At 31.0% G+C, this 15,228-nt stretch overlaps 1 protein-coding gene across 1 annotated transcript in view; it reads left to right on the top strand.

Annotated features, from left to right (window-relative positions):
* Nucleotides 1–15,228, top strand: part of LOC145329008 (uncharacterized) — a 112,358-nt gene that overhangs the window by 47,299 nt on the left and 49,831 nt on the right. The window contains exons 7-13 of the mRNA XM_080173005.1: nucleotides 5,800–5,873; nucleotides 6,267–6,362; nucleotides 7,044–7,082; nucleotides 8,425–8,516; nucleotides 8,931–8,991; nucleotides 9,326–9,416; nucleotides 10,040–10,075. Of these exons, the coding sequence (XP_080029131.1) occupies nucleotides 5,800–5,873; nucleotides 6,267–6,362; nucleotides 7,044–7,082; nucleotides 8,425–8,516; nucleotides 8,931–8,991; nucleotides 9,326–9,416; nucleotides 10,040–10,075 (489 nt within the window). The remainder of the gene's footprint in view (nucleotides 1–5,799; nucleotides 5,874–6,266; nucleotides 6,363–7,043; nucleotides 7,083–8,424; nucleotides 8,517–8,930; nucleotides 8,992–9,325; nucleotides 9,417–10,039; nucleotides 10,076–15,228) is intronic.

Raw genomic sequence — 15,228 nt, 5'->3', positions numbered from 1 at the left:
AATCAGATATATCATTTTATTTTACAAACAATTTTCGACAAATTTTGGAATAAAGGTCCTAAAATAAAATTTGTATTTTAATATCTGCGGAAAACTGTCTATTAACGATGCGATAGATAACTATTAAACACATTTCCCCTTCTTAAGCTTTTAGCTCCAAACAATGTACAAAAGTTTTTAGATCACACAAACATAACAATATATTTGCCTATTTTTTTCCATAGTAGAATGCAAAAATAGCATTTTAAGTAGAAAAAGAACTGAAATGTAAAAATAAAGTTTCATGAATATGATGTAATTTTAGTAGATTTAACTTTTTTTATTCTATTTTTCATGTTTTCTATTATTTTATAAAAAATATGAATGCTTTATCAGAAAATTACATCTTTACAAAATCATTGGTTTTGATTGCTTTTTAAAATGTAAAAACATTTATAAAGCTTCAGAAAGAGAGAGACAAATTGCTGTTAATTACACAAGCCCCCAAAGTTTTATAATAACATTTTCTAATTTGTTGGCTTTACAACTTTGGGGACTTTAGTGAATTTAGATTCATTGGATTTAAAAGTTTAGTGTTCAAACCTTCCAACCACTAATTATAATCTACAGAAGGGGTAATTTTGTTTATCATCGTTTGGGTTGAACATCAATTTATCGGCCATTGTATTATCCTTTTAGATACCTAATAAAGCTTGCCATACAATTTTCGCTGTAAATCCTTTTGAAAGAAAAGAACCTATGCAAAGATATAACGTTCCAGTCATTTAAGAGATCTTTATGTATACACAGAGTAAAGTTATTGTATGTATAAGGAATAACCTAACTGAAACATATTATATCCTTTGAATGAAAGGTATTTGCGTACTTGGAATTTTGCTAGGAATTAATTAACATATTTACCTAACTTTCTAATTATCTATTTATCTTTGAAAGTCTCCTTTAAAATCTACTTTAGTTAAAAGTAGGTCCCAAAAGTCCTCTGCAATGCATATTGTCTTTTTTTATTACATGATTCTGTTCAAGCTAGGTTTTAAATTTGATATTTTTTGTATCTATAATATAATACAAAGTAGCTTGATGTCTGTCCGTCCGTCTTTCCGTCTGAAACTTAAGATCCCGGTAACCACTGGAACAGATCGGATTCTACTCTTCAGTGTATATCCCTAATGGTCCTGTGGTGGTTTTAAGCTATTTTCTTCGGAGGTGGGACACCCCCAACCCCCTCAAAAATGAAATCCCCCCTCCCCCCCCAAAAAAAATCTGGGGAAACTACTTCACATAGATTATGGGCAGCAATACCATTATTTATTTTTTTAAATTAAAAAAAATATAAAATAAATTAAATTACTTCATAGGGCAAAGCCCCTAGATGCTAGGGGCGAAGCCGCTAGTTTATTACAAAGTAAGATTTCCTTGGGAGGGTTAAAAGCTACCAACAGAGGTTATAAAAAGAGTTTGTAGAATTCCAAAAAGAACATTGGGATAATGATTCCTTCAAATAAAACACATAAAGGATTAATATTTTTTATGATTTTTTTTGTTTCTACAATAATTCTGGTATGAATCTATGTTTAACTTGGCTGTGTTAATATTTGCGATGCTATTGACTGATATTCAAAGACTCAATTGAAAGTCGGTCCAGGATCCACAGGGTGGGGACATACAGTTATCTAACCCCTTCTTCCTCTATTGTTTTACTTCATTGTATGTATGTAGAAATTGATTGACAAAAGGGTGTATACTATGTGTATGTAAAATTCTGATGTTCATGTGTAACAAGGATGACAACTTGCATTGGCGATAAGATATGATATATACCTAAAAACTTTATCAGCTCCCCCTTTGGAGGGAACTCGAGCACCATCCCGAGATTTAAATTTAAAAATCAAAGTGCATAAAAGCATTCTGGGACCTGTGTGTAGCTTTCCTTCAAACTGAAAACTCAATCAAAAATAACTTGTGATTTCTGCACACAATGATCTACCAAACCTTTTCAGTATTTTCTTTTAAAGTGCCTTACATCCCATAATCCCACACCCTTGAAAGCGAATAAAATAGGAATGGGGGGGGGGGGGAGATCCTTCTATAAAACCCCTGCGGTTGCTCTGCCGAGCTTCCCCTACTCAATATCATCTAACCTAACCTTTACCAAAGGTAAAACACTTACACACGAAAAACAACCAAACCCCCAAATAGGGGTAAGGGGTATCTGTTGTCGCCGGGCACTTTAAGGGAAACCGCCTAATTTCCTTTTTCTCATATAATCTCATAGCTGAGCCAAATTTTCCAGACATACAGACAAACGTTAATAATACAATAGTTTTGCTGTTAAATAAACATGTATAAATCTGTCAAATTATATTATAAACAACTCCCATCAAATTTAACATTTTTTTTTTACCTATAGATAAATATCTAAACTCAATTGAAATAATATGATTCTAAAACTGTATAATTTTAAATATTATTAATTATAATTCCTTAGAATGTTTAAATTACTCAAATCTAAAGACAAATTAATTGCTCTGTAGTTAAAATTAACCTAGTTAACTACTGGTATTGCATGATTACTAATTTAAAGGTACACTCTTAAATTTCTTTTTGATTTAATTTTTTTAATTGTTTATTTTTTAAACAGTCTAATATTATTTTAAAGTGAGACTTTTTTAGGGATCTAAAGGGACATGACAATGGCTGATAAATTGATTTACATCCCCAATGATGATAATTAAAATTTCCCCTTTTTTAGATTGTAATTAGTGGTTGTGGTGTATCAGAGTAGGAGCAATAGTTATAAGGCAAATCTATCAATTTTTTATTTCATAACAAACAAAATATTTATGGTTTTTTTCTCATTAAGCATTGTTAAATCTTTGAAATCTTTTCTTTAATCTAAAAATGGGTTGTAACTTTACATTGCCACAATAGTTGACGACTTAGAAAAAGTTTATTAGAGTTTGTTCATAAAAGAATTAATTTATACTATACATTTACTAACTTTTCTTTATGTATATACTATGCAGATAATACAAAATAATGAAGTGTATTTTTAAGGGTGTAGACCATGTTTATGCTCGATTTTGCAAATTTTTTATTCCTCCTCAAACTTTTTTTTTATGGTAGGAAATTTCATTCATAGTATGCTTATATTTTATACATTACTTTTTAGTTAAATTTTGGACGGACAGTCAGTAACATCTAATTAGAATTGGATTAATACAAAAGACATTAAAAAGTGGTTATTTGTGATTTATTAGTGTACACTTAAAGTAAGTTGTTTTATATAGAAACTAGCGGCTTCGCCCCTAGCCCCTAGAGACTTTGCCCCAAGAGGTGATAAAAAAAATCTTTGGCGAAATGCGTTAAAGGACCAAGGAAATCTTCTACAAAAAAAAATGGGGGGGGGGGGGTTGAAAATAGCCTAAAACCACCACAGGACCAGTAGGTATATTCTCTGATGAGTAGAATCCGATCGGTTCAGTGGTTACCGAGATCTTAAGGGACGGACAGACAGACGGACAGACAGACAGACAGACATCGTTCTACTTTGTATTATAAATAATCAACCAATGATATATATACAGGGATAGAGGAAACATTAGTCTGTAAATTATACCATTTTAAGAATTTTATTCGCCCATTCGCTGGCTTAAAAACTTAGGATAATTCTAATAAATATTGATTGTTTGGTTTGAAATAGCATTGTTCAATATTTTTAAGTATGATTTTAATCTACAGAAAGGGTAATTTTGTTTGTCATTATTTGGTCTGTACAACCATTTATCGTTCATTTTCTCATCCCATAAGATCTCTGATTTTAAGAAACCTACAACCAAAAACCTAGTTTTTAAAATCTACTTTATACTTATGAAATAATTTTGAATAGCTAAAATGTTGCAAATACTTGACTACTTCCCAAAAGATTTTTTTCTCACAAAAATAGAAAGGAAGTTAATTTTTATTTGTCTAATACTTATTTGAAATGATAATAGAATTGTTAAAGTCACCAAACCTTCCATTCAATTTTTGAAGATTTTATAAAAAATGATAAATAATCCAATTAAAATAAAGCAAAAAATTAAGACTCTGGACAAATAATGATAATACAAATTTCATTCTTAATCGACCTATGATTCACTATTTGAAAATATTTTTTTTATAACAATTAGTTTAAACTAGAAGAAAAGCAGCGTGTTTAAAATGGAACTTCCGGCGGTAACGATAACATGTAAAGCTGTTACACTTTCGGAGTATTCCTTATCGCTACAAGAATCTACACACAAGGTTTAATGGCAATTTTATGGCAATAAATAAAATAAAAATAAAAAATGACTTATGACACATCTAGATGATTTGTGATTTCTTATAAATATCCAATTTCTCTTTTTAAGTTTTTTTTACACGGTGTTTAAGCTTTGAAACAGAGACATGTAATCTAAAAAAAATTTAATATTTGAAAATTGACTGTTGAGAATTGTCTATTCAAGGAGTTGAGTTTTTGACAATAATTGGTTTATTAGATCTATTAAAAGGACGAAAACAATATGTTAAATGTCAGATGTGACAAAGCATCTTAGTAATAGAAATAATTAAAATACACTTAAATTTTAATTAGATCAGCATATAGTACTTGATAAAAAATACAAAATAATGAGCAATGATAGGCAACTATTATTTTACCATTGGTCAATTACAATGTATACTGGCCTATCATTAGTCATTTGCATTGTATGATTTAATTTTTATTAGGCACTATTTGTAAGGTATACCTTCAAAATCTTTGATGTCATCCTTATTTATATGTAGGTAAACCTATCCCTGCCACCCTAAGGTGTGAAGAACCGTGCCTAATAAAATAATTGAAGCGAAATATAATATGTTCCAAGCTTTACATTAATCACTCATGATCTAAGCAGCGTAGCTATTCCTAAAGTTATATTTAACAAGGATGTTACTCTTTTATTTTTTTGATGGGGGAGTTGGAAGGGAGGGGGGGGGGGTTGGGTGCTAATATGACTGCTGATATAACATTTTCTTAAACAAATAACATTAAATTTGTATATGACGATTATATGGCATTAGATTAAATAACAGATCTACATTTAGTATAGATGTATAAACATATAACTACCTCCATCCTTTTTCAATGACCGTATTTATCTGCTACAAAATTATTTCCAGCTACTTGGCTGTGTTGTTACACACTACACCATTGGTTGATTTTCAATTGGAATTGGGCAGAAGGACATTGCGATGGGGAGATACAGTTATTTAATCCTTTGTACTCTACTGATTAAATCTAATGCAATTATGACCACATATTTTTTTTAATTAACTGCTCAAAATTTAAAATCTATTGGTTGGTAATTTTATATCATAAATTAATTGAATTTTTTTGTTGATGTTATTGTACTTGTTTAAAAAAGACATTTAAAAAGCAAACTGTAACACTATTAATAAATCTTCTATTTTTTGCTTTCCTAAATAAAAAAAAACTTTAGAGCAAAGCTTCTTTTAGATTTACATGATATAATTTTGAACAACTCAAACATGAAAAATTTAGATAATTAAGATGCTTGTACAAAATTTTTTTTATCTCATCTTAAATATGAGAATGACTTTAAAATTTTTTAGAAAATGTAAATTATCTTAATTATTTAATATCAATTATTTAAAAGGTAGTTTTGGGATGGTTTTACGCTACCTTTCTCTTTCCTCCTTCCCTCTTTGGATACAGAACCTATATGTAGATGCTATGGGCGCTAGTTCTCATTAAAGTTAACATGATTTTTATTTTAGCCAAGTGGTCTAGCACTGAGGAAATTAACAACCACAGCCAAGCAAAGGATATCTCCTTCAGAGATATACCTAAGGTAGGTGGTAAAATTTAAGGGGTTGTGAAAAGTGCCTCCAAAAATTTCGACACGTCTTAAAGATTTTGACATTTTCCTCATTGGGTTGGGGGGGGGGGGGGTCGAAGACCCCTGTCAAAAGAGGTTTATGCTGTGCTTAAAACTCTCTTTTTTTATGTCAATGCGTTATAAAACTTATACTATTAATAGCGTAAGTGACTTTGTGACTAATTGGCAAAAGCCCAGAACTCCCTCTGTTAATAGTTTTTAGTGTGTATGAGAAAAGAAAGAAAAAATACTCCTATGGTTCTCAATAATAAAAGGTTGGGTTCTCTGGTCGCTTGGCACTTTAAGGGAGAAGGACATACTTGATCCAAAATGGCGTACTCATGTACATAATTGTTGTTGTTCTAGACTTGGACACCTCGGAACCAGCCGTCACCCAGCCTCGACAAGGACTTCAAACCTGTCAACTTTGACTCCAGCAGTCTCAAGAGAGTTCAACGCAGTGTAAGATTTTTTAGGAATAGTTCCTTTCGTAACATCGCCCCATAAGGGGCGATTCGTCGTATTTTTTAAATGGCTTTTTATAGGTTATTTTAGTATAGGTTATATTGGGTAAGGTGATTGCCCCACAGGGTTGGGTAATTGGCCCCGCAGGGTTAGAGCCCCCCGCATGGGCTAAAAATAGGAGAAAAGCTACTGTGAAAAATACGAAGAATCGCCCCATAAGCTGCGATGTTACGAAAGGGACTATACCCGAATTTTTATATCATTTTGTAATTTTGGCTCCCTAATTAATAATGTCATTGGATTCAAAAAATTTTCACATTTGGCACCAAAATATGTTTATTACCCCCACCCCTCTTGTAAGTAGTCCCTTCTCAAAAAAAGGGCTTTGGACATGTTTAAATTTTACTTATTCTTTTAAGTACCAAATCTACTCTATAATCCACAACTTTATGGGAAAACATGATTTTCTCAGTTGCTAATCAAAATTGACGCCTGAAGTTTTTGTTAAGCTTCCTTGTACCAAGAATCATCACGTATTTAACTTAATTTTCTGTCGGTCTATCAGTAATGATAACAATATGATATTAGTTAATATAAAATTACGTGAGAAGAGTTTCGTGATGATCTTTAAATCTCTTTGTTTTAATGTAAACAATCATATGTATATTGTTTATTTAGGTTTCCTCCGACAGTGCTTATAACAGCCCTGATCCTAAGGTATAGTTGGAATTAAGATATTAAAGGTTTTACTGCATTACACTTTACTTTACAATTGATTTTATAGCGGTTTCCCTGGTCGAAACCCCTCCTCTGATCCCCTCTCCCCCTTATTTTTAAATTTATTTATTGATTTGGGAGAATTAAGGGTGATGGAATTCATATGAACATCATTCCTTATTTCATACAATTGAGGAAATTCAGAATAGAAATATTTCACATAAAAGTGAAAATTGTTAGACAAATTCCGTTTAAAAACTGCCAAGTTTTGTCTATATTAATTTGTTATTCTACTCTAAATGCACATTCTTTTTAGTCTATTGATAATTGTGACATTTTTACTAAATTGTTTAAGATTTAAAAAAAAATATCTTAATGCAAAACTATTTTTAAAAGCGAAGCTTTTCTATAATTAGGGTCGGTCCGTACGTACGTCCGTCCGTAACGGATAGCTTTTAATTTAGGCATGTTACAAACTTACAATTGTCCTATCGATTTCAAACTTTGCATGGTGATTCCTTTAGTAATTAGGTACGATTTAAAAAGCGTAGCAACTCTATAATCAATAACCAAAATGTCCGTACGACCATTTTAAACATGTCGATTTTTTTTACTTTTTTAACAACAAATTTTCATGTATCTAAGCATCCGATTAACCTGATTTTTGGTATATTAATTCCTGGGACAACAAAGCTATTATAAGCGAAGCAACTCTATAATCAAGTCCCAAAAATGTAAGTATGTTCATAAACATTATCCTGTATCCAGCAGTTTTTCAACAAATTTACTTACAATTTTGGTTCGACTCTTATACATTTATATTCTGATTATTCAGTTCTGACTCTATACAAATGTTAATGTCCGTTTGTCCTACCGTTTCAGTGCTTCGCTTTTATGGATGTTGTCATCCTTGTTAAAAGAAACTTTAGTTCCCTTTATCATGCTTATTGGTTCTCCGTCCGTTTTTATAGAAGAACATTTACAAAAATTTGATGGTGTAAGATGGTGACGTCTGACCTTTTTGTGTAGATTCCCATAACCATAATCATATTTAAACTTGAAACAGCAATGTTAGTTTGACTACTTTTTAGCCACTTTATTAAGTAACTAGCAGCTACGCCTCTAGAGGCCTTTAGGGGCACTTGAGGAGGGGGAGTTGATTTCAATAACCCAAATTTTTTGTTTTAGAATTATAAATAAAAAGTAAAAAAAATTGGGTTTATTTTGAAGCTACCCTGTAAAGGAAGACCATGTCGGTTCAGCGGTTAGCAAGATCCTACAGACACACAAAAAGACAGACAAAAATTCTGTTACCTTTTTTATAAGGATACTGTATTTTCAGGAGAGCTTTGCTTGGAAAGATGCAACTTTAGACAGAAAGTTGAAAGATCTTCACGCCAAGAAATATTCGGATGCCCCTGAACCAAAGCACAGGTGGGTACAGGGATAGCACAATAAACAATAAATTTATTATCAAACAATCCTTTGTCTCTTTTAGTAGGGGGGGGGGGGGGTCAAGGGGAAGAGTACCCTGTCAAGAGGGGTTAAGAGTGGTGTTAATTTTGACAGGTGGGTACACACCACCTTCTGCACACAACTGAATGTAAAACATTTTTATGAAGCTAATTTAAAAGTCAGTTATCCAGAACAATTAATAACTTTGCCAGAAGTGATAGCTTTTTCAATTTTATTTCAAATCTTAATAAAATCATTGATTGATTTTAGTCAGCGGTCGTAAAAAGAAGAGATTAGTCACTTTAAAAGAACATTATGATTATTATATTAGTTCTAACTTACATGAATTATAGAAAATTTACAGGCCTTTATCATAATATTTTTTTTTCTCAGGGATAATGATAACTCTCTTGCGAGAACTTTAGAAAATTGGAAAGCAACTCCTCTGCCTAAGGTAACTATAGAGCAAACTACGTTGTAGAGTAGCTTCGCTCTTAATATAGACTGTTGTACTTACTTTGTAACGTTCAGACCATACAATTAGAAGTGAAAAGCTAAGTTTACAAAAGATTTACTTGGAGTCGGACCGGTGGTTTTTCCTTCACAAGCCAAAAGAACTTTATGAAAACTGTCGACCTAAAAATTCTATGTGTCTTTATGAACTTGAAATTGAAAATATGAGAGAGAGGTTACTTTTTTTCTCATTATCATTTTCAATTCATCTTAAAAAGAGCTTGGGGGGAGGGGGGTAACCACCACCTATAACATCTAATGTTATCTATCAACAGGTTGAAGATCCTGACGTTCTATTGTTGAAGAAAGCTAGGCAGGAGAAGAAAGTTAAAAGATACTTGGAGGATAACTTTCAAAACAGACAAGGTAGGCACTTTCCATCCATTTTAATGGTAGAATAGGAAAGACAAAGATTATTGAATCTAGATAATTTTGTTTAAGAGGTAACCTTAGTCATTCTTATTTCAACATATTTTTATTAGAATATTACGGTAAATTTACCGCAAAGTGCCTAGTCGAGTACAGAACCCCACACTTGTTTTGAATTTAATAAAAAATTAGAAGGGAAGGAGTAATGTTTCTTTTATTTTGCTTATTAGGAAAGATTAGAACCGTAGGATTAGGCATAGCCATCAAGATGGTCCGGCTAAGGAACACCCCCCTCCCTTTTGATTTTTTTAAGTTGGGAGGGGTTGTGTGTGTTAGTGCTCTGTATGCATTTTGAGGGAAAGTAACTATGTTACCATTTATCTGTTTATAAGCCATCTTTAAAGAATCAAATTTTTTGAAAAGATTTAGATGTCAAGGAGTTCAAACATTAAGAGAGGAGGGTTGGAGGGGGTTGGGGGTTGGATGAGGTTTTAATGATTATTGATGTAAAAAATAACTAAAGTTACATGAATTACAATGTAAAAGGTTTTAATTTAACAAAAACTCATTATACATATAAAAATTGCTTCGGAGTTAAACTCATTCCTCTTAATATATAGATTTGCTACCTAAGACTTCTGGCCGAAAATCTCGAGGTACTGCAAAGTGTTGAATGTACATTTATTTATATATATTAAGTGCACGCTTTTTTAGATGTTTAATTAGTATCCTGCCAATATTTATTTTATTTACAACCTGCATCATATTTTATTTAATTTATTTACTCCATGCATCTATTTTTATTTATTTAAATCCTTAAACTACATATTTGTATATTACATGTGCTTAAAATTTTACTGGTTTATTTAAAATTTTTACTTTTATGTTACTAACATAATTCCTAGATATTTATAAATCTTTCTTGAAAAGTACAATCCATATATGCCAGCAAATTCCGAGATATTTAGCTACAGACAAAAACCTTATTGATCTAATGTGGCATGTTTTAAAAACTATTTTTGCGGAAGAAATGGTAACCCATTAAAAATGGTTGAGGGCTAGTTCACTACTAATTTAAAGAGTAGAGAAAATTTATATTTCTTGTGATAATATTTCCCTAAAAATACTATTTATGTACACGAAAAAGGCAAAAACTATCAATTAATATCGAAGCATGCAATATTGCAGTTAAACAAGGATAAGTAAATTCTAACATTTGAAGGTGTTGCTAAATTTAAAAACTTTAAAATTGACAATTGTAGTTCAAAAATAAAAATATTTTTATGTAATTAATATCAGCTGGATTAGAACCAATTCTGTAAAATTTTTATTGTTTCGTATTATAGACAATTTTCTACGAATAATAAAATAAAAATCATAACATCAATACCTACCAGTTGTGTTATTAAAAAAAAATTCTCCGAAAAGATGCCTATAATACGATGCGACAAATAACTATTTTAATCGATTTTTTTTATGCTGCGCTTTTAGAATAAAGTAAAATACAAAATTTACGAGTAGCTATGATGCAAATAGAGATAATGTGGTTTTTTCCATCGACCACGACACCTATGATTTATCTTCCTAAAGAGTTTGGTTAAAAAATTAATTTTCTCTTTCAAACAATTTTAGTGGTTTTTAGAAAGTATTGTAAATCTTTCAAAAGTTGCCTTTAAAGCTATAAAACCCAGTGAGGGGACACTGGGATGTTTATTACACTAGTCCCCAAAGGTTTACAATAACCTTTTTTTTTTATATTCTTTGGCTTTATAAATTTGGGGACCTTTAACGAATTTTGATTGGTTGATTTATTAAGTTCAAACGTTTCATCCACTAATCTTACGCTACAGAAGGAGTAATTTTGTGCATCATAATTGGGGATGTACATTAATTTTTAGGGCATTGTCTTATCCCTTTAGATCCTTGATAAAACTAATAGATGAAAAAAGTAAACTGATTTAAAATACAAAAAATCCATGGAAAAGCTTTGGCCCTAGCCTCTAAAATTGAATGAATGAGGGCGGTCTTAATTTGATTGCCTTACGACTTCCTAATTTATATATACAAAGCTTCCCTAAAAAGCATATCTCCTTAAGTAAAGCAATTTAAGATATCTACAACTTAAAACAGAATTTTTTTCTCAAACATATCAGAAAACAAAAAGTTACATTCTTTCATTTAAAATTAAGTAAAAAATGTTTGACTTGTGATTAGAAATATCTCGTCTGTGGTTGGATGCCTGGGAATCATTTACTAATTATCACTATAGATAGGAAATGGCATGGATAATTTTTATTTATGATAATGAATGATTTTTAAATTTGGGGGAGATGGGGGTGGGATGTTGACCATTTTTTGGTTATAGAAATGTCCCAAGATCACCTAAGATTACTTTACCCCCTTTCTTGCAAGTCTTTACAAACAATTTTTTATATTGTTAAAATACCTTTCATTAGACATAATAATTTGTCCTCACTGCTAAATTAATTTTCCCATCCATGGAGATATTAACTCTATGTTTCTCAGTAGGTGATAAAATTTAAGCTTTCATGACAATGACAAGGTTTTTAACTTTTATTAAAAGTTCAAGAGCAGGGGTATGTCTTCTCAAAGAAAAATATAAACAAAGCATTATTTAGAAAACAACTACTAATGATTTTACAAAAAAAAGTTGGATGATTTTTACTAAACAAATTGGAAGATTTTTTCAAAAAGTTTATGAAGTTTTTTTTACATATTTATTTTTTTCTTTAAAAATGCTAATTTTGAACAGGTACTTCTATGTAATTTGAAATGTCTGTCCGTCCGCCCTTCCGTCCGTAAGAAAGGTATGAGAAAAGTGTGAATATCTTGGACGCTATTTAAGATAGACCGCAGAATATATTTATGAACATTCCCAATACCGATTTAGAATATAATTGGTTAATCGGTACATCTGTCGGTAAAGTTATGAATGAAAACTCAAATAAAAAAGTTTTTTTACTGGGCTACCAATAGAGTAGACAGCTGATATTGATATTTAATTTTTCAGAATATTTTCCCCTCTCCCTGATTTTTAACTCGTAACAAAAGTTTAATCATCTCTGTACAATTGAAATACATTCTTTAAGATCATTCCTTAAACTTTTTAGAATGTTGTCAATTATTCTTTTTTCAATTGTTGATTTCCACTTGTCAAAAATAGTGACTACTATGATACTTCTTTATTAATCACAAATGCAGCATGTGGTATGTATTAAAACTCATTTTTTTGTCTCAAGTAATATTTACAGACTTAAATTTTTCATTTTTTTTGTTATTGAGAAAATTATTTTATAAGTAACTAGCGACTTTGCCCCAAGAGGTAGTTTTAAAAAAGTACCTCCACCAATCCTAAATAATTAACTGCCTAAAAAAAAGATTTTTTTTTTTTTGGGGGGGGGGGTTCCCACGCCCCAAGAAAATAGCCTAAAACCACTAAAGGACCAGTAGGTATATTCCATGAAGAGTAGAATCCGATCGATTCAGTGATTACTGAGATCAGACAGACGGACGGACAGATGTCATTCTACTTTGAATTAAAGATAGTAATAGAAATACACAAAATATACCAAGGATGACAATATTCATAAGCTTAGAAGCTAAAATATATTAAAAGATATAATTTAAGTAACATAAAATCTACTTGTCCTTTAACCTATAGTTAATCCTATTGAATGCCTAGAAATTTTGATACTAATACCCAGAAAATACAAAAGATTAATGAAAATTAAAAAAAAAGTCTGCCTAGAGACAATAAACTTTTAGCCATTAATAACAAAATTAACAAAGCTTCAATCACAAATTTGAAATTATGGAACCAGCGGAAATGCTTTTGATCAAAAATGACTGTGCGTGAAATTTTTATTTTTCCGCAGTTCTTTTTATGATAGCATCTAAAAAAGACTGTATGTTTTATTTTTTTCTCGCGTATACTATTGTCAGGCGCGTGACACACTTAGTAAAGTGTAATATAAAGAATAAACTACCAAACTATTAGTAATGAGAATTATTTGACTAATTAAAAATTTAGGACAAGCATTATCCGACGAATGGTTTTTTGACAAACACAAAAATATTTCAAATTTCAATGTGTACAGTTCTTGTTACTACTTAACTGGGTTAAAACTTCTTAATGAAAATTCTTTTTTTATTTAAGATATTTAATAGTACAGTCCTTCAATCGTTAGCGAAATGGCACACTTTTTTGTGTTTTAAAGTCTAGAGCATTAAGAGTTTTAATAGGAAAGTGAAATATATTTTTCTGAATTATTTAAACATCTATTTTAAATTTTTCGAGTTTGACTAAACTTTTGAAGGTTTTCAATTTAAATATAAAATAGTCTAGAGCCATCTTTAGACAAAAAAAAAAAATAAAAATAACACCTTCTGTTGATAATTGAAGTATTATGATGACTTATGTGAAATTAAATGAATTAATTATAATAATGGCATACTGTTGTAACTAATTTTACCGATATCTATGTCTGCATTATGCCTTACAAAATGCATATGTAACGCTCTTCTAATAATGATATGTCCTAAAGTTGAAATTATTGTATAAACACTGGTTACAAGAATCACAATTAAGCACCTGTTTCGCGCCACGTATAAAAAGTTACCATCCCTCTCTCAATATTCTCCTTTAACAGTCATTTAATTTCATACACAGAAACATGGATTTACTAAAAATATTAGGTTGACTTTTTTTGGCAAGGGCGTCCAAGCTTTTTTTTTGGAAGTGGGAGGGGTTACATCTCTTTATCCCGCCTACTTGGACGTCCCTACTTTTAGCATACACATTTACTGGTTTTTAAAATTTCTTTATAGATAACAATTTTAGCATATTTTTATGGAAGAAACGATCTAGCTGTTTACGAGATCTTACCAGACACACATCCTACTGTTACTTTGGAATATGGGATTCAATTTAAGAGTTCATATCATGTCTCTGGTATTAATAGTATGTGCTTTCATCCTTCAAAATTCTTCTTGGCTAATTTAAGAGGAGTCTCATATATTTTGTTTTATTTGTAGCAAAACCACAACCCTCTAAGTCACTAGTCGAGCACAGACCCCATCCCCCTTATTTTCAAATGAATTTAACAGATTGAGTGGGGGAAGTTTTTTTATTTCTTACTTTAGGTAAGTTTAGGTTAGGTTATATCGGGTACTGGGTAGCCCCGAAGTTATATGGCCAGCATGGTTAGAGCCCCACGCAGCTCTTATGCATGGAAGAAATAATTCCCCCCTTTTTTCTTTGTATTTAGAAATTGTGTGGAGGGGGGGGGGGGGTTAGCGCTGGAAAGGCACTTTGAGGGAAAGCAACAAAAAAGCACAAAAACTTTTTTCTACTTCATAAACTAAATTTTGTTTTGGTAGTCTCAAAAAGGCTTTCTTTTCTTTAATTAACAAAATAATCAAAGGTTCAAAGTTTCTCTTTATACCGGATATGGTCATGATTATTACCCTTCTCTCTAAGTTTCCACTTTTACTTTAAATTCTATGGAGACACTGGTAGTTTTGTTTAAGATGGTATTTATTCATTTTTACAAAGACATTTTTTTATTTCATAAACTAAAACTTTGCTTATTTTACACTTATCTTGATATTTGTTTATCAGCAGGTTTTAAGATATTTTAATAAGAATTTAATTTTATTTCTTGCTGCTTTATATGGGACATAATTAAGAGGGGGTTTCCCCTACCCCTCAGGCATTTATGATGTCTTGTCAAATTAAAAGCTTCTTCCTCTGTCTCTCTGTCTCTCTCTCTCTCTCTCTGTCTCTGTC

Source organism: Acartia tonsa, chromosome 9 (assembly GCF_053477335.1).
Source record: "Acartia tonsa isolate MP-2025a chromosome 9, ASM5347733v1, whole genome shotgun sequence".
Taxonomy (NCBI): domain Eukaryota; kingdom Metazoa; phylum Arthropoda; class Copepoda; order Calanoida; family Acartiidae; genus Acartia; species Acartia tonsa.
This window is presented reverse-complemented; position numbering and strand designations above follow the sequence as displayed.